At 47.2% G+C, this 27798-nt stretch overlaps 1 protein-coding gene across 3 annotated transcripts in view; it reads left to right on the top strand.

The window, feature by feature from the left end:
• Window positions 1–27798, top strand: part of TTYH3 (tweety family member 3) — a 320368-nt gene that overhangs the window by 254523 nt on the left and 38047 nt on the right. For all 3 annotated transcript variants that reach the window (XM_085629215.1, XM_085629214.1, XM_085629213.1), the window contains exons 7-11: window positions 1761–1836; window positions 19736–19791; window positions 22856–22948; window positions 23595–23687; window positions 24507–24643. In XM_085629215.1, coding sequence (XP_085485341.1) covers window positions 1761–1836; window positions 19736–19791; window positions 22856–22948; window positions 23595–23687; window positions 24507–24643 — 455 coding nt within the window. The remainder of the gene's footprint in view (window positions 1–1760; window positions 1837–19735; window positions 19792–22855; window positions 22949–23594; window positions 23688–24506; window positions 24644–27798) is intronic.

Below are 27798 nucleotides of genomic sequence, written 5' to 3' on the forward strand. Positions count from 1 at the left end.
AATATGTTCGACTTGCATCCTTTGGGGCCTTCTCGTAGCAACACAATGTAAATGTATTGATCGCATTAACAGTGTTGTAGCATAACTACCTAGAACTGGTTTGTTTTTCCATAGGAATGTTTAAAGTGTAACTCGCTGCTCTCTGGAGGTTTAGTATTTGGAGGCATTGTACTTCCTAGTTTTGGAAGCTAGGAGTAAAATGGTTTATTAAACAAAGTACTTCTTGTTCCCAATTGAAGTATTTCTAAGCATGTAAAAACTATATCCATATGTATTTTTCATCTTCGCTGGAAATTCATGTGAAAGGAATGATGCACTTTTTCAATCCAAACTCCACTCTTCAAATCACATAGCAAGAGTAGCCCCATCTTGTGCCAGGCCCCTGCCGATGTCACTGACTTGGACATATTACTGAGGAACTAGGTGGAAGTTTAGGGTAAAAGAATAATTATACATTATTCCCTATAGCTTATGCTAGGAATATTTGCCTGGCCAAAGGGAGTCAAACTGGCCAGTGCACCACTTATCTTCTGGGCTGCTAGCATATATTTCTTGTAATATTAATCTGGAAAGGTCATGACTTTGTTCACCAAATATTGACATGATCCATTATGGCACCAGAATACCGTAAGCAAAATAATGTTTGACAGAAATATGGTCCCCTAAATATTGTTTAAAAATTGATCGATCCACTGGAGTTAATAATCGGAAATCTACACCCAGTGGACCGATGCTCTGTAAACAATATTTAGGCCACAGTTATTTCTTTCAGATGTTATTTTTGCGAATGATTATTCGGACATACAGCCTGATATCCACAAACATCTGTGCCTTTGTTAATACCTTTGTGGCGGGGGTGATGTTTGTTGTATGCATTGTGTATGAATGTCGTAAAAACTGACCATGCCACATCTGTACATTTAACCTGCTTTGTATGATCTATGATAACGCATATTATCAAATTGTTTAAAACCTGTTTTTGTATACAAAATTGCCTGTCGTGAAGGAGAACGTGTGCATGGCAGGTGTATTTACAACAAATTCTGCTTTTAAAACAAAGTATACACCAGGTTACCTTATTTAATGCTTTCCTCGATTTTCTGTAGCAGTTATATTGACTGTGTTCCCATGAGTGGTATTGCCTGGCATTTACATATTTGCTGACTGTATTTGAAGACGAGGTAATCTCGTGTCTTTACTGTAATCAGTATTGAGTGAGTCTACGATGCAGAAAATAACTAAGGGCCAAAGGCTATAATGCACTTGTAATACAGCCGACAAGACAGTACGTCACTTTTGATGGATGGACTATTTCATCTGCCAAACTCCAAATAAGGGCCTAAGTGTCGATTGTGTATTTATTTAAAATCCTGCCGCTGTTACTGTTGCGTCTACAAGTGTTGTTCTTATTGTTTGCGCTTGTGTTGTCTTTATGGTTTAGAGGAAGAAACATTTTTTCAGTTTGTGGCCTAGATTTTACAGTATGACCGGAAACATGAGGGGCGGTAACTAGAAAGACCGCAAGGGTCATGGAATCCAAGTAGCCAGTAACTCTTTACTCCTCAGACTTCCTGTTTGCTAGCTTCATTGGCCCGCTTGTTTTGAATTGCGTTTCACTACAGATTTGCAATGAACTAAACAGATGTCTATTTTCCAAGGGATAACATGTTTTGTATTGCAAAGGCAGGAATTTGGGAATTAGTTTTGGCTGTTGTACAAATTTTGTGTGATCAAGCTGTCTTGTGTCTCCCCTCTTCTAGGGCTCCAGTGATTTCTGCGTGAAGCCTGATGTTTACGTGTCTAAGATGGTGGAGGAAAGAGGTGTAGTTACCACTGGTAAGGACTGCAGCAACGTGGCATTTCATTGTGCAAGATGATAGTTGATGAGTCGATGAATCTTAGGTTGAGTGCTACACAATCAATTACAATTGATTAATATTGAAGATCTTTAGAAACGTGAATTTTATGATAAGCAAGAAGTGGTGAATCTTTCCAAACTCGTATGTCTCTTTATTCAATGTTAGTAATAGTACAGGAAGCTACATGCCAGATAATGATGAGAGAAAATGTGAACTTACAAAGCGAACTACACACCTGTGATCCATGTTAGTTGTAATGCCAGAAGGCACAGTATCACAACCACATCAAAAGAAGCATTAAACACCAGGGACATCTGCAGACACTACTGGTCTGCATATCATAATTAGAAAGTATTTACTATGTAGAGATTGCGTTTCTTCCATTTCAAAGCATTCAGTGAATTTAGTGGAAACTTGGGCATTACTCTTGCCCAAAAACTGTCAATTCAATACCTTTTACTGTACAAGTCGCCTCTGGTTAATGCAAAACAGTCAGCCAGATCCTTGGTAGGCTTTTCATCTCTCCTTTCTTTCTTTATTTGACTCTCTTCAAATCCTGTCCCTTCCAATATATCTTGTGTCCAGGCACTAAGCTTTGGTGGTCTTAGGCTAAGCCAGTATATTGCCAGCTCGGTTACAACTTACCCCTGTTTTTATTTGGGAGAATTCTAGTAGATATTGCAACAGGTACTGCTTTTGTGACAGCTTGGTGACTCCCCTGTGCTCAGTTGCAGCTTGCTTACCATGCCTGTCCAGTAGGTTTGTACACAGGGCCAGTGTTACATCACGCGAAGGAGTCTGCTTGCTCTCTTCCCATCACCATAGGCAACTAGAGGAGTGTGCTAGGTAAATCCTACCTAATTTAAGCAGTGCCAGGTAAGTCATGTAGAGACTGTTACATTGAACCAGTTTGAACTGTGCGTTGCTGGGTCGCCTTTCATCCCATTGGCTTGCTTTATCCAATTCCCCTTCAGTAAGCCGCCCTTTGCAGCCTGCAAACTGCTTGTCTTGGAGTGCTGCAACATTCCAACCCTTAACTTGTCTGAGGGCTCGTTATTAGTTAGCCACTAATCCTCTACCTTGTACTAGTGATAACATCGTGACTATTGCCTGCTCGTCCCAGGGGTGTTAGTAAATGTTTGCCAGATTTCCCTAAATTGTGCTGTACAATCGTATTGCGGAAGATGGCTGGCTGAAATCCTCAACATTCCCTTCCTCTCACCCTCACCTTCCTCAATCCTGGACAGGTCCTGCAGACACAGTGCATTGTCATGAGTCCTTTGGAGTAGACGTTTCTCCCAGTTGTTTTCCTTGTCCATCAATTGGACTGCATGAAGTGGTTGAGAAGACATTTAGTGTAACTCCATATCTGTGTTTTCCATTCCTCCTTTTCCTCATGACAACTTCAAAGTGTCTAACTTGACCTTGCTTCATTTCCATTTCAGCACAGGGTGATCCACAGTTAGTTCAGTTCTTTAAACATTCTCAGCGAAATACAGGACATTTACCCCGGAAGCATGTTCAGGAAATAAGGCAGAAAGACCATTTTTGCAGAGATACCCCGCCCCCTTTACAGCTGCAACATGTTCCAGATTAGAATAGTTTCTTAATTCTGCCGCAACCCTACCCATATTCAGCTAGTGTTGGTGAGTTCAGCCAGTGCAGGCACAGAGTGCGCTGCACCTCACAAGTGTGTTGTCTTCAAGCAGAGACATTACATGATTCGCAGTATCTGTTTAACACCCCGATCCTGTAAGACAGCTTGCAGGTAACTGTCCAGATGTTCCATTTCCAAGACGAAGAAAAAAAGGCAATGGGGAACAGCCCTGTCTACTCCCTCTTTCAAGTGCTAGACTCTCCGAGGCCCCTTTGCCCGTCGGAACCCTACAATGGACATTATATGCAATACCTTGACTCAGTTTAAATACCTCCTCCCACTGCCCATGTGTTTCAGGACCTTATGTACCTTCGCGCGACTGTATCAAATGCCTTTTCAATATCCAATAATGCCACGGCATATTGGTTTTCATTCCTAAACACCCCTCGGGCTCTGGACTACATGGTTAAGAAGTCAGAGGTTGCACCTTTTGCATCTCTGGGGTGTAAACCCACATTGTTTGCAGTGTTTGCCCCCTCCCTCTGCACAGTGATTAGCACTGTGATCCGCTGTCTGCACTGTAGCGTGAGTAGGCCAGCTGTTTCAGGGCTGCACACACTAGGCTGGTGATATCAGAGAGCGGACTGTCACTGGCACAACTAGTATCACACAAGGGGACAACCTTTCCACCTGATTTGCTGAGCCCAGTGCTACACACAATGTTAATTGTATTCTGAGAGTTTTAGCCCAGACAGGTTGCATCTGGATTCCACTGCTCAGTGCGTGGCTGCCAAGAGATGCTGTGGCTGTTCCTCCTGTCCATGCTCTGCTCCTGTCAGCGGCTGGGACTCGTTTCTTTGTGGTCTGTCACCTGCCTCTTGTAACGGTGTCTCTCTCCTTTAGGAGGATGCAGTGCATTCCATCTTATGCTTCTCAGTTCTGCTCTTGTGGATGGCTTGCTGTACCTTGGCCATAAGACATGGGGCTTATTGAAACCACAGCAGTGGGTCCACCAAGGCCACTGGGGATAAGGGTGCCCTGCCGCCACCCGCCCCATGGCAGACAGTGGACCATGATTGGTGTTAACTGCTGCAGTGGTGGTTCATTTCTCATGTGAGAGAGCTTCCCTCTTTAGTCGGAAATTAATGCCAGGTGTGCCACCATTTCATGATAGGCCACATGGCATTCTTATTTCCTTTTCACTTAAAAATCCCCATAGTGTTTTGTTCTGAGAAACGAAAAACAGCTGCCCTGACGCGTAGAGCGTTTTCTCCTACACTTCAGGGTCATTCTTGATTTTCTCCATCCAGACCCGCCATGGCTCATATGGTGAACCTGGTCTGGAAATGTCTAGATGGGGAGGTATGCTCCAAACAAGGTGGATCTCCTGATGCATTAAAGGTAGTGGGTCTGTGGCAGATGGGCTGCTGCCAACAGTTGACTGGCAGTTAAGGCCCCTTTGTAGTTGGTGAGCAGGAGCTCTTGTATTTACTCCTAGGTAGAGAGAGTGTCCCTTTTGATACTATTATCACTAAAGAAAATGACGGGATTTCCGATATTTCCAATATGTTTGCTTTGAAAGAAGACATTCAGTTCAGGAGGTTTTCATAGGGCATTTCCCGTCGGGATTCAGGGGTGATGCTGGGTATGATAATGGTTAACGACCTTTGACGAGTAGGTGAGGACTAGAGTGAGTGAGCGTACATATCCTCTCATTTTCTTTAGTGTAATTGGATCAGGGGCTCTGACAATTGGTGATAAAGCTCCTGCTTCATTAACTCTTAAATGAGCCCCTGGGTGTCTCTGGGTGTCATCTAAGCTGCTATGGCAAATGTGAGTCAGAGAAGAGGAGTGAGGCAGAAGAGGGATCCAGGCCTTGCCCTGGGGAGTGACAACAGAGCAGGGAGCCTGAGTATCTTGCACATGCCTGAGCCCAGATGTGCCCCCTGCGGTTTTAGCCCTCTGCTCAGAAATTGCTATACATGGCACATCAAGACAATGCGCTTCAAAGCCTGTTGAACTTGAAGCACCTTAAATCCAAGGAGAAGTGCCACACCCACTTGCAATCCTTCAGTACTTAATGAACTTCAGCATCTAAAAGCCTGGGGATGGTGGAGGACTTAAGACCATTAGTACTCGCAGCATCTCGTATCTTGGACCCTGCAGCACCTCCAAGCTAGAGCAGTACTGAGCAGCACATCTTAATTGGTAGCCCTGCACCTACACAGCCTAAGAGCTTGAAGCTCTTGCACTAGGGCTTGTGGTGACCGTGGAGAGCAGAACGAGTTGTTGCATTGAGTTGGTGAATGCGTGGAGAATACCGGGACACTCGGGCAGCTGGAGCTGAAATGTATTACTTGGGAAATGAAACATGAGACACAGCGGGAGTAGTGGGGTAATCTTGGATCTCACAAACTGTGATGGTCTTAGAAAGTACTTTGCAAAAATAAGGCTACTCATGCCCTGGACTTTAATTGAAGATTCCCCAAACTTTGCTGACAAATGGTGTGACTCTGAGCAGCTTGGTGCATCCTCATTCATGCCCTAGAAGCAGTATATCCAGAAGATTAGCCTTCTGTGCTTTAAGCTCAAGCCGTGATGCATCTCTGCAGTTTGAAAGTGAAGGTCTGTGTAATGTAAGGGATTTTGCTGCAGTCTGATGCCAACACCAGTATAATTGTGATACTTTTTTTTTTTTTTTTTTTTTGAAACCGTTTATTGCAATCTCAAGAATATACAGGTATGGGCCTACAACCTTCCGGCCGGCCGCTAGAATGACAGGAGCATATGACATACATACAAAAACACTTGGCGTTGCAGAGGAGCAAAGTCAGGAGGTATCAGCGTCGTGGGCCACATCACTCTGACCCCACAATACGGTTTCATTTTAAACAAACAACACAAAAACCACACCCGCAAGGCAACCTGCAATCGACAGTAACAGCACGTGCTCCCCGAATGGGGGACCCCAGCCATCCACAGGAGTCTATAGAGGGGAAGGGGAACAGATCGAGGACTGGGGGAATTCCGTGCTCGGGGCTAGAAAGGAGTCAACTAAGGGGACGGGGCTGGTGAGGCCGCAGGCAGCAATGGTGGCGCGCAGATACCCCCGCGGTAGGCGTTCCAGGGGCCCCATACCTTCAACCATGCCCCAGGCTTACCCCTCGCCACATACACCACCTTTTCTCGGAACATGCACCAATCCATGTGTTCTTTCCAGGCCGACACCGCCGGGGGCCTCTGGGATCCCCACAGTTGAGCAATGTCACGCTTAGCTATCATATATCCCAGAGTCACCCATCGCGTCTGCGGAACCGAGTAGTCAGTTGGTTCCCACACATTCAGCAGGCATCTCCTCGCTTCAGGCAGCAGCGCGACATGCGTAACCACTCGCAGGACCTCATGCACACCACGCCAGAATCGCTCCACCTTCGGGCATTCCCACAAAATATGCAAAAAAGTCGCCAAAGCACCACACCCACGCTTACACAACCCATCCTCAGCATAGCCCATACGCAAAAGCCTTGGCCCCGTCATGTAAACCCGGTGGAGTATCTTAAGCTGGACGAAGCGAAGGCGAGCCGGTATGGCCACCTCCTTCGGAGAGGCCACCGCGGAGATCCAGTCTTCGTCGTCCAACTCCAGCCCGTCGGCAACCCAAGCCTCGCGGAGGCCAGTCAGCAGGCCCGAGCGGTCATTAATCAATTTTTTGTAAATAAGGGAGATCGTACTGTCCAGAACATGGCCATCCAGCACTCTATCCTCCAGGGGGGAAGACTCCGGGATGGAGGCGACGTCTGGGAAGACTGAGCCCAGCGCGTGACGGACCTGCAAGTACCGAAAGTATTCACTGCCCTGCAGCTGAAACTCCGTCTGCAGCGTCTCGAATGTTTTAAATCCCCCTCTCGTCCAGAGGTCCCCCACTTTACTGATGCCGATCGTGTCCCACTTCTCGAAGCCCTTCGAGGTCCACAGGGAGCCCAATCTCTCAGACGCGTACAACGGTGATGCCCGGGTCAAACGGTCCTTCCACCCCATAGCTGCGTTAGCCGCGTGCCATACTCGTACCATGACACGCGTAGGTCCCGTCAGGCGGGGGCAGGGCGCGCCAGAGTAGAGCGCTCGATTATAATCGCCACCAGGCAGGAGCATCTTGTCCATTTCAAATGCCGGGTTTAAGGCGGGCCCGTAAAGGCCATGATTAATTGCAGCCAGCTGGGAGGCCCAGTAATACCGTTTAATATCCGGGAGGGCAATCCCCCCGTCGTACCATGGGAGCGTCAACTTCGCCAGGGCAATACGCGGCCTCCCGTCCCAGAACAGGCGGCGCTGTAGACTCTCCACCTCACGGAAGTAGCGCGCCGGGACTAAATCCATAGTATTCTGGAGAGCGTACAGGAAGCGTGGCAACAACATCATCTTAAACAATGCCGCCCGGCCGAGCGGCGAAAGCGGCAGGCGCCGCCAGCGCGCGACGTCCTCCTTCAAGCGCTGGAGGGGGGGAAGCAAATTCCGCTCGTAGCGGGCCTCCGGGTCCAGAGTAATGTAAACCCCCAGGTACCGAAACCCCTGTGAGGCAATCTGGATCGGACAGCCCCGCGGGAGGACGGGAGCCTCCCCGGAAAGCACATACACACATGATTTAGCCCAGTTGATGACAAGGCCTGAATTGCGGCCGAACGAGCGCAAAACATCAACCAGGACAATCAATGATTTACGCGGGGAGGCTAGGTACAAAAGGATATCGTCAGCGTATAGGGACACGCGGTCCTCATATTCGGGGGTCCAACGGAGACCACGGATGGAAGGGTGCCACCGCAGCCACTCCGCCAGGGGTTCCAAGGCCAGCGCGAACAGGAGCGGCGACAAGGGACAGCCCTGTCGTGTGCCCCGTCCCAGCTCGAATGGGACCGATACTCTTCCATTCACCACCACCTGCGCCAATGGGCCCGAATACAACAATTTGACCCAGCTGATGAACCCCGGGCCAAATCCAAACTTCGCCAGCATGGCCCAGATATATGGCCACTCGAGCGTGTCAAACGCCATGGTGGCGTCTAAGGACGCCAATATGGCCGGCTCCCGCACAAACGGGACACGCGCGAGCACCCCGTGCAAGCGCCGCAGATTAAGGGCCGTGTTGCGATGGGGAATAAAGCCGGACTGGTCTTGGTGGACCAGGTCGCCCACCACGCCGACCAGCCGGTTGGCTAGCACCTTAGCGAGGATTTTGGGCTCCGCATTCAAGAGCGAGATAGGCCGGTAGGATGTAACCCGGTCTCGAGGTCTCCCCTCCTTGTGGATCACCACGATTGTAGCCAGACGTTGGTCCGGCGGGAGGGAGCCCAGCGAGTGGGCCGCCAGGAACATCGCACGGAGGTGGGGTGCCAGTACATCCGGTCGCAGCTTATACAACTCGATAGGGATGCCGTTCGGGCCCATGGCCTTGCCGGATGCGACCGAGCGTATGGCGAGGGCAATTTCGTCGGCGGTAGGAGCGGCATCTAACGACACCCTATCCTCCACTGAAAGGGAAGGCAGCGCGATATCCCTAAGCAGGGCATGGGAATCATCCTCCGAGCAGGGAGAAACCGGGGAATACACCTCGCGAAAATAATCCGCGAAACAAGAGACGATGTCTTCTGGCTCGGTGACACGCACACCATCCATCCTCTCAATCAGCGGGACCACACGACTCGCTCTCTCCTTTTTATCCAACCATGCCAGCAGTTTACCAGCCTTATCACCCACATCATACAGTCGCCCCTGTTGCTCTCTATAGAGGCCCCTGGCCGCCTCCGTGACGAGGGCCCTGTAGGCCGCCTGCTTAAGTTGTAGGACATGTAGTGCAGCATCCGTCACCCCACCCTCTAGATCACCCTCCAATTCAGCGATTTCGGCCTCCACCCGGGTCACCTCCTCCTGCTCGCGCCTCCGGGCATGGGAAATAAAGGAGAGGGCCTCCCCTCTAAGAACTGTTTTGAAAGCTTCCCACAGGGAGATAGCCGAAGGGACGGACCCCACATTCTCATCGAAATGCCGCTGCAAGGATTTAATCAAATCAGCGCGAATGGTGGGGTCGCGCAGGTACCAGGCATTGATTGGAGCTAGTCTGCCCTCCCCCCTCGGGAAGACATCAACGTGCAACAGGAGCGGGGAGTGATCTGAAATACCCCGCGCCAAATGGCGCACCTCTCCTACCCTCCCAACATAGGCCGCAGGGACAAGGACATAATCAAGCCGTGAGAGGCTACCATGGGCACCCGAGTGGAAAGTGTACTGCAGCTGCGTGGGATGTTTTAAGCGCCAGCAGTCCACCAATCCCAGTGTATCTAAGAAGCAGGACAGCCACGCCTGCGCCCGGGGGAGGTCCCTAGGGGGGTGACGATCCACGGTCCCAGAAACCACCGCATTGAAGTCCCCCCCAACCACCAGAAGCCCCCCCGGAAGGTCAAGGAGGAGGCGCCCTAGGTCTGCAAAAGTCGTGGACTGTAACCCCGGTGGGACGTACACTGATACAAAGACAACTACTTTACCCTCCATTCTCCCCACTAAGACAGTGTAGCGTCCCCTCTCATCATGGCGCACCTCGTCTATTTCCAACGGGAGCGAGTTCTTCACCATGATGCCCACCCCCCGTGAGCCCGACGTGAAGCCCGAGTGGGCCACCAAACGATAGCCACGCCGATTTATGGCACAAAAGGAATTACCAATAAGGTGTGTCTCCTGCAGAAAGACCACATCTGGCGAAAGTCGTTTCAAATACTGCAGGACCACACCTCGCTTAATCCTATCCCCCAGTCCGTTAACGTTCCAGGACAATAAAGTCAGGTCCCTACCCCCCATCACACACACAAGCCATCATTCGTCCCCCCGAGAGCACCTTAAAAACACAAATACAATAAAGGGTTTGCCTTGCGGTAAAAACAAACAACAACCCACCCCAACCCACCCATCCCAACAGAACTCCCCCCTCCCTGCACCCCTGCATGAGCCCAAATAGCCCCCCCAAAGTGCAGTGTGCCTGTCGCCCCATGAATGATTAAACTAACTAGTCCCCCAGAGGAGGAGGGAGAGCCCCCAAGAGACCCCGTACCACCTCCACAGGAGGGAGACTTAACGAACAGTCAAAAATGACGACAATGTTGTCCAGAGCAAGGCCTACTATTAATCCCTCAGTCCTGATCCGGCGAGCCCTCCCCTCCAACCGCGCCCCCCCCCCACCCCCCCGGCCCCGATCCCCAGGCAAGGAGTCCAACCAGTCCCCGGCTGCCTCGGGACGATCAAAAAAGTGCGTGCGGCCATCCACCTCCACCCGCAACTTAGCTGGAAAAAGCATCGCATACTTGAGGTTCAGGTCCCGTAGACGACGTTTGACTCCGAGAAAGCTCAGTCTCTGCTTCTGGACCGCTGGGGTGAAATCAGGATAGAAGTTCACATCCATATTGTCAAGTCTGACCGGTCCTTGTTGCCTAGAAGTCTGAAGGATAGCGTCTCTGTCCCGAAAGTTGAAAATCCGGGCAATGAGAGGCCGCGGAGGGGCTCCGGCCTTAGGTCTTCCTCCGGGAACCCTGTGGGCACGTTCCACCGCAAAGAATTTACTCAGCCCCCGGGGCTGGAGATGGGTGAGAATCAGATCCTCCACAAACAGGTCCGCCGCCGCCTCCTCACGTCCCTCCGGCACCCCGACAATGCGGACATTGTTCCTCCGGGCCCGACCCTCGGAATCCTCCAGTCGACGATCCATCAGGGCGCTCGCCTGGCCGAGCCGGCGCACCTCCTTTTGGAGGGCCGCCACGTCCGCCGTAAGGCCCGAAGTGGTGTGGGCCAAAGAATCGACCCGGTCATTGGTCTTGGATAAATCGGCCCTCACCAGGCCAACATCCACGTGGACCGAGTCAATCTTTTGCGCCAGTGTGTCAAAGCGCTGGTCCACCGAGGCCTTCATCTCGGCGATAGCGCCCATAACATCTCGCAGGGTCAGATCCGCGGGCAGCGTAGGAGCATCAGTCGGGCCCTCAGGGGACCGATGTGGCACCTCGGGAGATCCCTTCTGGAGGGTGTAGCGGTCCATGCTGTTGGACTGATGGGCCGCGCCACGGCGGGTCGATTTCACCTTTGCCCGGTCGCCATCTTGCTTTGTGGACATGGTTTCAGTCCCCAAATCGTGCCAATCCCCTCGGAAAAGGCCGACAAACCAGTTCACGGGCTCCGGGGGGGGGGCCACCACAAATCCGCAGGACGGATCACAGCCGGCGGGCCAGCAGGGCACCCCAACGAGGCCACACCACCGCACACCGCCCCGCAACCCAACCTCGCCCGAGCAGCAAGGAGGGTGCAAAAGCGAAAGTGAAAGTGCGGGGTACGCGAGTCGCCCAGCCCTGCCCGCCGCTGTTGATCACTTTGTCTCCGGATCGCCCCGCAACTCCAATCCGGGGGGCCGGCGTGGAGAAGGCCGCAAACCTCAATCGGTGCTCCCGCCGGTGTCCGAGGTCCAATTTGGAAACGGAAAACGGGTGACACCTCAGCTCGGGCTCATCAACACAGTCCCCTCATCTAGGACAGGATATTTTCAGGATTTATGTAGGAGGTCACGGAGGTCCTCGGGAGCCTCGCACCTACGCGGCCATCTTGGTTGCGCGCTAGGCTCCTCCCCATAATTGTGATACTTGATGGGCGTCTGAGCTGTATGAGACGTGACCTTGTTTATTTAGATGTTTGGAACCAGAGGTGTGTGATGCCTCAGCCACTTCTTGTGTCTAAAGCCTGAGATTTTGTGCCTGCCTCCTTCACCTACCACCAAGAAAGGATCGAGTTTGGCAAACTTTCATTATCACTTCGGAATGTTACAGCTATTTTGAGGACATTTCCAGGCCTTTAGATTGTCCAAGTGGGGGTAGCGTCTGTTCATTTTTCTAGGTAAACGATATAACTGCTTTGATCTCTGTGTCATACATGCTCACACTGAAAACATGGATTGTTACACATAAGCAAGTGGAAAAGTGACACTCATGGAGGTTCCAATGACATCGGTCTTCGAAGTCACATACAGCTGTCACAAACAGGGCTTATTTGTCTTATGCTTCTTTTTATTTTCTTGACTGGGCACAAAACCTCAAGTGTTGTGTGTCCTAAATGTTTAGTTACAGTGCAAATGTTTCTTTTATCCCAATCTGTACAGTGTGTTGTGTCCATTATGTTAACTGTGTGAACTGTGTGCCCACACCCTCCTGGTTCCCTTCACACTCTCTCTGCGTGATGCTGCCACATTTTGCGTGAGATTCCACAGTGTATGCTCATGATCATTGCCGTCGCTGGGCGGCTTGTGGATTTGTTCCTTGGTAAATACACAATGTATGGCGCCATTATAATGCACTCTGTTCACATGCCTTGAAACCATCGTAGGCGTGAGAAGGGTCCACAGGCGTCTCTGGGAGAGAACCGATGCTCTGAAGGTGGAACTGAAAGAGGAGGTCTGGCAGACAGCCTTCCTGTTTTCACTGCTGTGGTTAGTGCTCAGCATTCTTTTAGTTCATGCAGAACCACATTGCTGAAGCAATCATAAGAAAGTGCTAGCCGCATGTCTCCAGTGTGGGTGAATTTATTTTAGAAGGTGTCCCACAACAAGATAAAGCAGAACACGCAGCAGACACAGCTCGCGGGCAGCCTTCACACAGCCCACGAGCAGTCTCCATACAGCCCATGAGCAGTGTGGTCATCTGCATTCTTGCCAAGTGGATTTTCTTGCCTACTGCCTCTGGATCAGACTAAAACCCTTAAGGTGTAGGTCTTTATTCTAGAGTGAAAAGAGTGCGGGTGTTTGACTTGTACCTGAACAGAATAACGTACTTACAGGGTAGCTGGATGCCAGCCTTTGTCTTTCCTTTCGAAGTCGTTGCTCTCAGGTTCAAATGCTTATTGTTGTTTTTTCAGCTGAAGCAAGTGAATAATTCAACTACCAGAATACACTGTTGGAGTACCAGCCTACAATTAGAAACACCATGTCCATTCAGTATGGATGGGTCGAAAATACCTGTAATTCCCTATCTGCCACACTCCCTCCTTTCCATAATGTTATTTTCTTTCATATTTTTATTTCTGGTACTCATCTACCAAAGCTTCCCACACCAGTTGCACCCTAGACTAGGGTGATCTATGACCTCAAGCTTGCCCGCCTTCAAAAGGAATCTGGTTATTGTGTTGGTCAGGGAAGGCTCCCTCAACTCTGAGGCAATTCCTGGTTTCTCAAGGGACCAGACCCTCGCCCTGTTCAAGTGAGCCCCCCCTTGTTTCCCAATGGAATGACCCAACCTTCTGTGAATGACGTCGTCCTTTCTCAGCACCCACTGTGAAGCGACGGGAGGGTGGCATGTTTGCACTGTGGTGAAGTGCCCGAATATAATAAACAGGTCCTGCCTGGTCAATATCCGTTATCAGTCGGCAGTGCAAAGGAGAGCCAGGAAAATCCCATTGTAACTTATCAAAGCATGCTCATGCCTTCCATTTTTCTGAAGGAAGCAGATAAGTCTCTTCCTGATACCATTGTCTACCATGAGCATGTATTGTCTCCGGGAAAAAGCACTGTACTTTTATTCATCTGTTTATTTTACTTCGCTAGGGAAGATTTAGCGGCACTGTGTAAAGTCTAACACCTCGAGATCTGCCCAGTAACCACTATGTGTGTCTGTTGTCCAGGGTTTACTTCCGCTCTAATTTCCTTTTACACCTCCCTGAAGCGACTTCTCCAGAATTATAGTCTGTATTTATTCTTTGAACAGTTGCTTGATTGACAACCTAGTTACTTTGCAATGGATTACTCCATACGTAAACTAAATACAATCTATAGGGTAAATAATACTACTGGTTAATCAGGACATGCCTTCTCCTGATATTATTCAATAGCCATAAATATGTAGAAGTTGGTTTACTATTAAGCTAAAATTCATATTCATTTTATAGTAGTGCATGCGTGTGTTTTATCAAGGTGTATGTTAGAATGCAGTGTTTGATTAGAGCTTCCACACTTGTAACAATGACAAAGCTCTTTAAAATGTCTAGCACTGACAAACTACGGAAATCAAATTTTTTGAGAACAAAATCAGGCTTGACTTAGGGCCGGTTCAAAGATTGTTATTACCCTGGATAAACCCTCACTAAGCTTGCCTTATGAAGCAGCCGTGATCAATTGCACTTGTAGGGGCCAGACTGGTGCCCCCTGCCGATGGTGCCGTAGTCGGCTACTCAGTATTGTCTCATACACCATACCCACTGATAAAATTTAAAAGTGGAGAACGATCCTGTGAAAAGGATTAAGAGGCTGTTGAAATGCATGCATTTTTCAGATCCACAGAGGCTCTCGGCTTAGGAGGGTGCTGAAGGGCGACTGTCCTGTCCACATCGGCTGCTGGGCCTTCGTTACATCTTTATCCTCACATGCAACTAGTCTTGGGCACTGGTCCTCTTGAGCAGTGCACATGGGGTTGTCATTCTGATGACTAAGAATAATAATAACTTAATAAATTAATTGTTCCAATGGATGCCAGGTGCTAGGATAAGACTAGGTGACACCTTTGGGCGGTACAAGCAGGAGGCTCTGATTGGCCTTTATAAACATCAAGTGTGCCCTGTTGTGGTGGACATGGTGATCCATCAACAGCATTCTGTAGCATGGAGATCATCCTTGCGTCAGCCCTGATGGCAATGATGCGTGCGTTTCAGTTATGCTTGGATCCTTACAGAATGGCTTGTAACCCGCATGGGGGTTGAAGTCATTCCAGGAGGGAACTCCTTTGCTGCAAATGCAGCTGAGCGGTTCTTCATCCCGCCTCTGGTAATTGCTGTTTAATGGCGCGACTGAGCTGTAGACATCGGTCGCCCCAGAAATCAATTCTACTGGGAGATGGAGCAGCTGGTGGAAGCAGCCCCAAAGTAGTCTAATGAATTATAGATCCCATCTGTCAGCTACCATCCTCAGTCTTCAGGTACTGACGAGAGTTGTAGCGTTCAGCCACCAACCTGTCTGCTCACGGTCCTGAAAGACTGCGCAGTATTTATAAGGAATACTTTATCCTTAGCCTATCAGCTCAACTTGTGTTCAGCGCTGGCAGTTCCATCCTGAAACCTCCGGCGGATTCCTATTTTTCTATACCATCTGTGCAGCTCGATCAACGTGCTCTCCGTTAATCATGTATTTATTCTGTTTTGTTGCCATCACCAAACCTCTTGATCCAGTAAACATGATATTAAAATGATTCCCACCAGTCCACCACTCTGACTCCACATCAAAGATTTACTAAACTCCATCACCTGTAATTCTTGGAAATACTGTAAAAGGGGACCGGGCACTTCAGGAAGTGGGTGCGGTGGAGAATGTGCTTGGCAGGGGTGTCATGGAGTGGGGGCAGGCAAAGAGATATTCTTTTTAGAGAATGTGAGCACATTGAGTAGAGGTAAAATTAATACTCTGTTTTCTAAATTATTATTGCAGATCATGTGCATGGATTGTAGTTGATTTAAATTGAAACCAGCTGCTGCTCCCTCCACTTTCTATCGTACTGTCTATTGACAATCTTTCCAAATTCCTGGTCTTGCACCAAATCCAGTAGGTCATATGTTGAGAATTCTGCACAGTCTGCTTTCTGCTTTTAAATTATAATCTAACTTTTGCTGTCCTCTTCTTTTAAACAATATTTTTCATTTCAATCATTTAGTGAGACACCTCACTTCATTCGCAGTATTCAACTTCAACTGCCCTTTTCTTACTCAGCCTATTTTTTGAACTTAGGAGGAATATACTTTGTGACCGTATATTAGTGTCCAGTATTACTCTAGTCCAGATCCACACACTATTAACTCGTTGAGGTGAACCTGTGCTCAGAGCCTTATGGACCCTTGTCCCATTAAAATTAAAATACCCGCAATCTCCTCTCTGTGCCGCTAAATCGTGTATGCATGCCTTTGTGCATTGTGTTGCAGTGTGAACATTTATAGGGCTATTTGTAGTGCACAAACATAGCTATCAAGCAGCTGATTGGTGGACGGGGGGTGGGCTCTGATGTACTGTTTGTGGTTGTTTACTATTGAGCTGAATACTGAGGATGTTGTCATTTCCTATCTTGAAGGAGGGTTGTGTTTTCTGTAGAAAGGTGTCTTAGGAGGACGGTTGATGTTTGTGGGCTTTTTTCAGATCCTGGCTGTGTAGATGGACAAGGTCTACCTTCTCCCTTTTTTTAAATTGTAGTTCTAGTCTGGTGGTGTCCTGTCTCTTGGTGGTGTTCTGCTTGCCACCTGAGGTGGTTATGTTCTCCAACAGGTTTGCTTGGTGAGCTTTGTGACGTCCTTGTACTTCAAGCTGCTGATCATGAAAATAATGTTGACTTGAACGTGAGCAAGTCTAGTTCCTTGAGCCCATGTACCCACACACCCTGTTCATGACTCATAATTTTTTTAAGCCAAAGCGGCTATACTCCAGCGGTCACCTGTTTAAAATTGCCTCCACGTTAATGCATGTAAGTCAGTGGGAAAAATAATTTTTCAGATTTTTTTTGGTTTGTTTTGTTATCTTCTCTTTTTCTTGTGAGACCCTGTTTTCAAATTTTGGCATATATGATTGAGTTTTGTGGTGCTTTGGGCGAAATTTGAAGAGACGCTCTACAGTGTTTAGGCCGACCAAGGTGGTGTGTGCCAGGTTGTTGAGCAGAGCGTTGCCTCCATCAAGATGACCAACCACTAGTGCTTGGACAGTTGTTCTGAAGTCTCGGTCTCTCGCTCTTTTGCGCTCTCTGTCTCATTTTTATTTCACTTTCACTCTATTTTGAAGTGTTGCACTTGGGTGAGATAAGATGCCTAATCAAGGCATTGGCCTTCGCACTCATCTTTCTGCGTGCAAACCTATAGTGATGTGTTTTGCTTGTGAGGTATTGAGCACAAAGCTTCAAAGTGTGTAGGAAATGATTCATAACAGTCCTGAGCTGGGATAATCTTTAATTTGGAGAGTGCTGGTTTTGTCAGCGGAGAGAAGAGGATGCATTTGGATACCCGATTCATCTGCAGTGTACACGGAAGGCTGTGAAACCGGTGTTGAAGATAGCACCGGTTGTATGCTAGAGGCACACAGGGCTAAACCACGCGTGCCTCTACTACGCTGCCTAAACCACAAATGCGCCTGAACAACGCATTTCTTTACCATGCATGTCTTTACCACGCAATTTCTTGGTGAAGGCATGACTGATATAGGGCTGTGTGGTAACGATCACACTCTATGCCACCTGCCCTTAGACCTAACAACTACCCGAGCCCTAAAAAGTACCCCCACACCGCCGTACGCTTAAAACTACCTGACCCCGAGCCCTAAAAACTACCCCAACCCCCCCGAACCCTAAAACCTACCCTGACCCCCAGCCCTGAAAACTCCCCCAACTCCCCCTGAGCCCTAAAAAGTACCCCAACCCCTCCCTGAGCCCTAAAACTGACCCGACCCCCTAGCCCTAAAATCTACACCGACCTCCCCGAGCCCTAAAACCTACCCTGACCCCCAGCCCTAAAAACTACCCGACCCCCCCAAGCCCTAAAAAGTACCCCAATCCCACCCTGAGCCCTTAAACTAACCTGACCCCTTGAGTCCTAAAAATTACACTGAGCCCCCAGCCCTCAAAACGACCCGACCCTGAATCCTATAGTACCCTGACCCCACCCTGAGCCCTAAAAACGACCTAATTCCCCCCCACGAACTTTAAAACATACTCTGACCCCTTTCTGATCCTTAAAAATCACCTTAAAAATCACCCCAACCCTTAAAAACTACTCCCACCCCCCAAACCCAGCGCCAGGCCCATTTACCTCATCACGTCCTCTTCTGATCCTTCCTGTTTCTGGGCCCGCCCATTCCAGCATCTAGACCACGCATTGCTTTAACCACGCATATGAGTGGTTCAAGCATATGTGTGGTTAAGGCAAACGTGGTTGCGCTTGTGTTGGAACTGCAAGCCTGGCTCTGCCCGTGTTGTTCAGGCCATTTCCCATAGCACTAGCATCCTTTATTTTGCAGAGATTTTGAAAGCCCCGTCTTTGATTTTTATATATTTGCAAGATGATTAGTAGTGGCTGAAACATGGCCGAACAGTGACGTTTGTGTTTCATACAGAAAAGAAAAGCATTCCCCAACAGTTATTGGATTTAAAAGTCTACATCTAGCATTCATGGGCAGATTTCAATTACTGGTACATGTTTTTTGTTGTTGTTGATGTATGCGCCTATCTCTACAGACTGCGCCGAATCCTTATGTTTGTCAGAAATGCCTAGCTAGCTTTACCCTGGCAAGTTACTAGAGCTGGTCTAAGGGGAAGCGTCGTGCAACAGCCAATGAACTTGTGGATTATTGAAAAGGGGGAATGGGAATTCCATGTGTTCCCTTCTGTCAGGGTTTGTTGATGGCAGAACCTCATTATGCACGACACAAAGTGCTAACTCCCATTCCGTTGATACAGGAGTGCGGCGGAGACTATGGGAGAAAGGAATTGTATAACATGTCCTAGTGCTGTTGGTAATGGGAATGCCAAGTTACCTGGCGAGCACACTCCGAGGGGGTTAGGGTCAGATGTAGGGTCACAAGGCATGTGGTGATATAATAAAGATTAGTGATTGTTATTGGTGGCATCATATGAGATGTCTGTCACTAGTTATAGGTTTAATGATGTTGTGTGATGCCTTGAACAGTGCATAGGGGAGCTCTAATTCTGTTGCAGACCCCAAGTGGATTTAGGATTTGGAATGTAACCATAACATTACGTCAACTGAAATAATATGTAATGCTTTTCATAATGTATACTAGTATGTCAAGAACCTTAATGTCCCTTTAACTGAGCTTTTCAGCAAATATTTGTGCATATTTAATATAAGTTAATGACTTTTGGACAAAATAATGTTGAACTCCCACAATCAAAGGAATGAACAGAAGAATCCTCTTTGTAATCCCTAAAGGAGGTTATTTATCCGACAGTGTGACTGGCGTTGGTTGCCGTAACATTGGATAAAATATGCATCGAACAGATTTAGTGTCCTTCCTACTGGTTGCAGAAATTTTACTGATCTTACCTATTATTATGCTGTCTTCGGATTAACTCCATTTAAATACAGATCATCTGTGCATTTTAGCTTCTTCCTTAATCAGGTTCCACATTTTCATTGTAGGTATAAACCTGTGTGCTATTTGAAAGGATGAAAGTAAGTGAACATTAAGGCAAGTTGACAAATTAACTCATCTCTTTATTTTTTTAAATAGACATCCTGCAATATTACCTTTACTGTGGCTCTGGACACGCAAATCCTTTCCAACAGGTACGTGAATCAAATTGAATTACTCTTTTGGTTAGATCCAGACGATTGGAAGGTCCAGTCCGATGCATTCAGTAGTACCTATAGGTCTTGTGTCCGCCCTCGAATTCTGGTTTTGAACGTAATTCACTGTCTCTTACTTTGGGTGTGAGAAGCTGTTGACTAGTTTATGAACAGTGACCCAAAGAATAGGGCGAGTGGAGCATTTGACAGAGGAACAAACCTATAGAGATGGAAATTGAAGCGCATCCTTGGTACAAACCTACTTTAATGGCTTTTGGAACTTCCAAGTACATCTGAGCGCAAGTCTATGTTAATCATCAATTCAGCAGTGAGATACAGCTTCCTCTGCATATCCCACAAACTCTTTTTCAACAAAGGAAATGTTATCCAGGGACTTCACAGGTAGCGATAGCTATATGTAGATGAGCGTGGTAAGCGCTTAAAACACCTACGATTGAATACAGTTCGGAGAGTAATCATTTTTTATAGCCATCTATAAATGGAAGTGCAAGTGGTTATGTTAAACAGATTCTTTTGTTTAAATTGAAGTTATTTGTTAAAAAGTATGAATCTCTTCAATTCATTCTAATTAGATCCACACAAGTCAAATCATGCACTGGGGTTCTGGCCCATTGGCCCCAACACCCTTGATTTAGAAGAAGGTGTTTTTATCTTTCTTGTAATACATGCTAATTGTTCAAAAGTTGGAAAGTGTTACGTTTATAGAAGACAGAAGAACTGCAAAATGATGATTGAAAAGCCATAAAACAGGGCTACTGCAGCAATGAAGATCTATGTAATTATTTATTCTCCAGTATTGGTATATTTCATAGATTCACATGCTTGAATCATTCCCAGTCGTCGGAGTGGGAGTCCCACTTCGACGACGAGGAATGATTCAAGCATGTGAATTTATGGAATTTACCAATACTGGAGAACTACAGTTACATGTAAGTAACTTATTTTCTTCTATATCTTGGTTCTCTCATTCTGTTACTAACATCCATCTTGTAGCAAGACCGGAAGCTAGAACGTTAGGTGTTAGTGTAGGACTTGAATGAACTGCCCCCATTCAGATGGCCATTCATCATACATGGCCACACACTTCTTCCCTAAAGTAGTGTACATGCTTACCAGTTCCCCCCTTCACACCCATCCGTATGGGTCAGAACATTCTTCTCTTGTGCTCTGCAACATTGTGTGCAGGGCCTGCCCTGTGTTTTGTTTCTCAACTTCCTTGCTGTGTTTCACTTTCTGTTCTTCTTTTCCTGAGCTTATGCTTTAGTAGTCTGGACTCAAGCCATGACAGTCAGGCCATTTGCAGCATTTGACCTGCTATTGTCTACTTCCCCCCCTTTGGGGAAATGGCATTTAGTGCAGGCCCTGCTCTCGAGAGCTTCCAAAGGTGCCGCGGTCCTTTGTAACTATCTGGCATGGATGCACAGCAAGGGCAGTCGTAACATAAGTCAACTTTGGTTTTCATCATCAGTAAGAGGGGTTAAGAAGTATGGGCGCACTGAATCTATGTACCACGCACAAAGCACTCTTCCTGTGTGTAATGTCTCAAGATATATACCTCACTGACCCATTCCCTTCCTACAAAGTCAACTTTACAGAGCAGATGCAAGTGAAGAATGGATGGTTCAATTGCCTGCTCGCCTGACCATTTTACACTGTTAGCTAGCAGTTTGTTCCATTCATATCCACTGGGAAGGTGCAGCAAGTGTCTGGGAGCTGAGGGCCCTCTGGAAACGAGTCTTTTTCTGACTAATCGCTGTCAGATTGAGTCCCACTTTCCATCTGGGATGAAGCCGCTGTCTTTGTACCTTGTCTCTCCTTCCGGGCATGATGTTGTCGACTTGTTGTACCAAGAGGTGAAGCATACCTTGCTCACAAAGAGCTAGTTAGGGTATTTTTGTCTGTTCTGGTGACTGGGTGCACGCGTGGTACACAAGGGACTAGAGCCCAGCTCCTCCTGTTGGTGCCCTCTGTGGCAGTTCCAACCCAACAAGCCTGTGCAGATTATCCTTCCTTCTCATGCTCAGCCGCTGAGCCGCTCTCCTGCTCAGTGCAGGAGTCTCTTGAGAAGAAGTCACCGACTTAGGGAGCAAAGGGCTGCATCGCAATACGAAGCACAAGAGATGGGTCCTCCACCCTGCTCCTGTGCTCTTGTGCAGTTCCAGTCTTGACTAAGGAATAGCACAGACAAGTGGTTCTTGGTGGAAACAGAGTATTCCTCTTCAGTTTTCCATCATGAGAAGTCTTGTTGAGAGCTACCATTTATTCCTCAGTAATACTGGACCCATGAGCTCATGACGCCAGCCTTCTCTCTCTCTCTCTCTCAAATGAGTTTCTGTAGGTAAAGGAGATTTCACAGGTATCCTGGTGCTATCCCAGCCACCCTGCCCCTCTGGATTGGAATCAGTGGATGATCTCGGCTACTTAAAAAAAGAGACTGGTGTGTGCGCATTCTTAAATCCGTGTGAGAGGACAAGTGGGTGTTTGAACCCTTTACAGAAAAATATTGGTTTATGGAATGATCCTCACTTTGGGCAAGACATTCTAAGCCTTCTTAGTATTCTTGAAAATGTTTACCCACTGAAAGACTTGATTGATATTTTCTTTTGTGAGAAAGCAGGGCTTGTACACGGTTATTCTGGTTTTTCATCACAGGCTACATTTGTATTCCAAAACTTACACTTCTCTAAAATGTGATGCAGAACATCCACAGGTCTGTAGTCTTCAAGAACATTTTCTTTTTCTTGCTTTAATGTGGCCGTAGGTGACGTTAATTTCTCCCTCGTTTAGTAAGTGTCATACCGTGATTATCAACATTGTCGACGTCTATTACGAAGAGTGCTTTAAGGTATGGTAGCTGCCTCTGTTGATGAGGTTCTTGGGGTAGTATCTCTGGTTTAAATAGAGTGTGTTGATCATTGGTGTCCCATCTTCTTTCCCACTGGGTGTACTTCTCGGTCCACTTCAGGGTTGTAGCAGTTGTAACTCTTTTACGTGAGCAGCATACAATATAGCTCTTGATTCTTCTCTTTGGGTTGTTGAATAGAAATTGTCAAGCAGCCACAAATCTGTGGTCGAAATGCAAGACGACGTTCTGGACCTGATGAGATCCGCTGTGAAAGATTTCCCCAACTCCAAGGTAAGACTGGGCTCGGTCTGTTTCTCTCAGGGATCCACTGGGGCTCCGGGGATTTATGCACAGCATTATTTCTCCTGGACTTTGCATTAAACATTCCATGGAATGGCCACCATGGCCCACCCACACACTACATCTGAATCCTCAGCTGTTATTATAAGTGAGTCCAACCCTCTCCAAAGGGGGTGTGTAGCAGGTTAGCAAGCTTCTCCTCAAAGAAGACTTCGAAAAGTGAGGCCAAACGAGTCACATTGCTGCAATTTTTTCTAATATATTATAAAAAAGCAATAGGGTTTGCAGGCAGTTATGTTATCCAGCACTATAATAGCGAATTAGGAAGATAAACTCCTGACATTTTCTAATACTACGAGATCTGTGCAATAAATGCCCATAAACATTTTTTTCTGGGCAGCAGTAAATTACATTTGTCCCGTAAGAGGGTTGTTTATTGGTTCCCCAGGACAGCTTTTAGACCGAATGGACGGAAGAACTCACACCCGTTCCAGCTTAACCACAGTCCACCTAGCATTTTCCCTATGTCCGTATATCCTCACCTCCTCACCAGCCCTATAACATTTGGGATCTCTCCTCTGTGAGGCAAACTGTTCCCCAGAAGGTGTGATTTCTAACCTGTCCGTGTGCTTTTCAGGACTACTTGGCGCGGATTCAAGCAGTACTTAATACGACTGAGGTCAACCTGCAGCACCTGACAGCGTTGGTGGATTGTCGCAGTTTACACTTGGTGAGTGTCGCAGATTACTACCGGGTGGATGTTGGGTCAGGCTGTTTTTAGATCTCGTAAAAAGGATTGCAGAAATCCATTCATCTAATTGGCTGAGGGATGTGTCTGCCATGAGATTAGAATACAGCTCTCCATCTGTCATCATTGGGTCGAAGCTGTGCCTTGGGAGTCTGTGTGCAGTATGCATGTTGTGGTATAGTGCCTGTATGAACTTCTGCTGTAGTTTCTGTTTTTCGGTTGCTCACTGCGCCTTTAAGCCTTTTCAGTGGTGAGTGCTTTATTTTATGTCTTTACCTCATTAGATCAACGTGCAGTATAGACATGCAGTGACATTATCTTTCGTGCTTCTATTATAACATTAAATCCCATACTTCGCTTCAGAGGTGTGGCTTTGAGACCGACTGTTTCAGGGTTTTAAACTTAGTTTTGGCTAGGCATTACATTAGAAGATATTTCTGGTACCTTACTGTTACTGATCCGTACAACTGTTGCGGATAGAGCGGTGCCACCGGTTGGAAGTGCTAATGCTCTCTGTGGTCTTGTGCGGCACATGGGGGTTGGGATGTGTCTTGGAATAGTTGATATGTCATGGAGAATCTTTGGCCTGTGTAGGGTGCAAGACAGCTGTGCTAGGACAGTTAGCTGAAAGGAGGAAAGACTACTGTCCTGCTGAAGTAAGTCTGTTAACTATTTCTACATGGATTTGTATCAAGAACTTTCTTTACAGATACCAATCTGGAGTCCCTCTTATCTGTTGGTGAGTCTTTAACCCAATCATTGGCAGTAGGTGTTACCAACAGCTGAATTTTGTCTCCGCAGGATTACATCCAAGCCCTGACTGGATTCTGCTACGATGGAGTGGAGGGGTTCATTTACCTCGTACTTTTCTCCTTCGTCACAGCCCTCATGTTCAGCTCCATCGTGTGCAGCGTGCCACACACCTGGCAGCAGAAAAGGTAAGCCGGGTGGCAGCAAGACGTAGATAAGATGGTGGGCCGGTGGTGGTCTGGAGGCAGATTAGCTGAAGGCAGTTTGTAGGTACACGATTCAAGAGTTAATTACCTGGCCTTGTGGATGTAAGAGCTGTGGTCCTCACAGTGGCTTAGTTAACAAGCATTGGCATAGCCATAGGTCTCGCCTTTGGGACCTTATAAGTGTTTAGCCCCATGCAACAGTTGCATAACTAAATACTTATAAGGTCCCAAAAGCGAGACCTATTGGCTATGCCAAGCGGCCGTGCTGCCGCGAAAGTGATCGCGATCACGATCAAACATCAAAGCAGCCATGCGGCTGCGAAAGTGAAAGTAATTGCGGTAAAGCGCCGCGCCCGCGCACATGCACTGTAGCTCTAGGCAGGCCTGGTAGCACTTTTTGGAGCCCTCTCAATAATTCTCGCCAGACCAGCGCATGCCCTGGGTCAGACGAGACCTAAAAATGGAAAGCAAGTCTCTCTCCCGGCAGGGTAAAAAAAAAAACAATAATTGATGATGTACGTAGCAAAGAGAAACTCCAGTTAAATAATAATGAAATAGGCAAGATGTAAATCGTAATAAATAATTGTTTGCAAATGTTGACTGTGACATTTCCACATCTTGACACTATTGAGCCTTGTATGTTTTAGGTCCCTGGATTAAAAGGCCAGTGTAGTTTCGGGTTTGGGCTTGGACACAAGTAACAAATACTATGGAAGGGATTCCACTGCTAATAAGCGGGGAGGAGCATAGTGCACATGTGCCAGAGGAGGGGCTGCAGGCTTAGCGCTATATTTCTTGATTCATTAAGATATCTTGTAAAGCACCAGTTTGTCACCTTACTGCCCACAGTGCGCTGGTTGGGAGCCTGAACTTTGGACCTGCTGATCACACTGATGGTAGGGAGGGAGTGACGTCACTAATGTGAGTCCTTAGATCAGTGGTCATGTTTGATCTTCAGCATTATTGTTTTGGGTCTGCTCCTTCCTTGTAGGAGGGACCTAAGGACATCTCAGGTGTGTCCTGCGGCCTTTCATGGTTCGCACCTTTGGAAAAGGGGTGAGGAGCTACACTCAACCACCTGTATAGGAATGTGCTGTTCATGAATGGGAGCAGTAGCAGGCGCTGCATCAAGGCATGTCACCATGTGTTTGGTCAATTTATTCCAAAAATTGTGATGCAAAAAGCACAATTTCAACATTTTTTTTATGGTCTGGCTTGACAGCGCAGCTGTCGCCAGACAATTATGTGAGAATCACCAGGAGAAGGGCTTTGGCTCCGCCCACATGTTGGGAGCCAGGAGTACATGTTTTGATTGGGTAGAGGTTGTGGGCTTCCACTAAAAAAAGTGCTTGCCCTCCACACAGCTGTGATTATTTTGTTTACCTAGTTGTCTGAGCTTGGCCCTTCAGGGGCACACATATGGCATTTGAAGGCTATTAAAGTTACTTAGATGACAATATTTTTTGACATTTTCTCTGGTAGCAGCACAAATGGCAGGAGGCAGTCATTATCGTAGGTGGATTTTTAGATCTGGTTTGAAAGTGCATTCATCAGCCAGACCTATTGGCATTGCCAATGCTTGCTAAAATATTCACCTCCCAAGACCACCACCCGAATCTCTCTGGGCCTACCCTCACACACCAAAGTTTGTGGCCTTAAGCTCTCCCCACTCACAAATGCCAGCTGCTACTACCAGTGGGCCCAACACATCTAGAGTGGCTTGTGCATGGGGAGTGGGGCCTGGCAGCTTGATACAGGCTTCTTCTTTATGGACCGGTTCGAACTGGTTTCCTAATAATGGCCCCCTCCAGCTGTGGCCAGCAGAGCTGAAACTGTTTGTTCAGCCTGCCCAATAGCAGCCTTCGTGGTCAGGCACATCGACTCGAGCCGCTGCTTCCATCACTAGAGGCTTTACCACACCAGCTCATATGGGAGAGTTATGGGTAAACGTAGAACGTCCTAACGACCCGGAGTGGTAAACACGTTTGGGGATCTGTTCACAGGACAGTTTTCTTCTCCAGAGTAATAGTGATATTTCCGGAAATGACCAGGTAGCGTAGCGTGACCAAACCACACACCAGTGATACCTTACAGTCATATTTTCATAAGCCTTTATCTTTAAGACATTAAGAACTGATAGCGTTTCCTGTTGTATTCTCCAATTTCTATCATGGCAAAAATCGCTGTCGGTATTTTTTAATAACAAGCCAGGCATTTAAGTTATTTATTTATTTAGTTAGTTATTTCAAATATGCCTGGCACACAACTTTTGCTTGCGTAGATTTGTAATTGATTAGGCCATTTAGCAAGCTGTAGGTTGGGGTATTTGTGGGAGGTATATAGAATTGTTGGTGATACGGGTATTAACTGGATGACGTCTTAGCTACAATTTAAAGACTGCTGGAAAATGGCCTACATTTTTTGAACGTAAAGGAATAGTTCTCTACTGCCATCTTGTGGAATGGAAGTAAACAGCGCCAAACCATCAGCATGATTGTTGCGGGGGGGGTGGGGGGGGGGGGGAGGTAGAGCTTTCTAAAACTACAATTCGGTAAACAGGAAAAAAAGAATTTAGCTACCTGTGAAGTTATATTTCGAGTTTATGGTTTCACTTTAGTAATATTTCACTATTTCTGGTGACGGCACGTAGGTGTTGCATTTTAACACAATTGTAAGATATTTTGGTAAGGAATCTTTAAAACCATTTCAAGATTTCATACTGATATGAATGGTTTGGATGCTGTGCTGGTATTGAACGGTTACAACGCAGGTAAGTACAACGAGGGGCCTTTTCAGTACTTTAGAACTCTAGACTTTACAAAGCAGGTACGTTTTTTTTTTTAACTTGTTTTATTTAGGGAAGTATGGCAATTCAGGGGAGTAAGTGATTTAAGATTTAGTGGATGGGTAAGTATTTGTACAAGTTTGTAAGGGTTCAGGGCTGGGTTTGGGCATGGGATAGTACAGGTTTCAGTGTGTTTAGGGATGAGCAATGGAAACGGTAAGTAAGGTGTTTAAAGTTCAAGAATGGGTAAGGACGAATGTCAGTAATGTTTATGGGTTTGTGAATAGGTAAGTGTATCGGGTAGTAAGGGAAAGTCAGAGGTTTTAGAGTTCAGGGTTAGGTAAGGGCAAAG

The sequence above is a fragment of the Triturus cristatus genome, chromosome 10 (genome assembly GCF_964204655.1).
Source record: "Triturus cristatus chromosome 10, aTriCri1.1, whole genome shotgun sequence".
Taxonomy (NCBI): domain Eukaryota; kingdom Metazoa; phylum Chordata; class Amphibia; order Caudata; family Salamandridae; genus Triturus; species Triturus cristatus.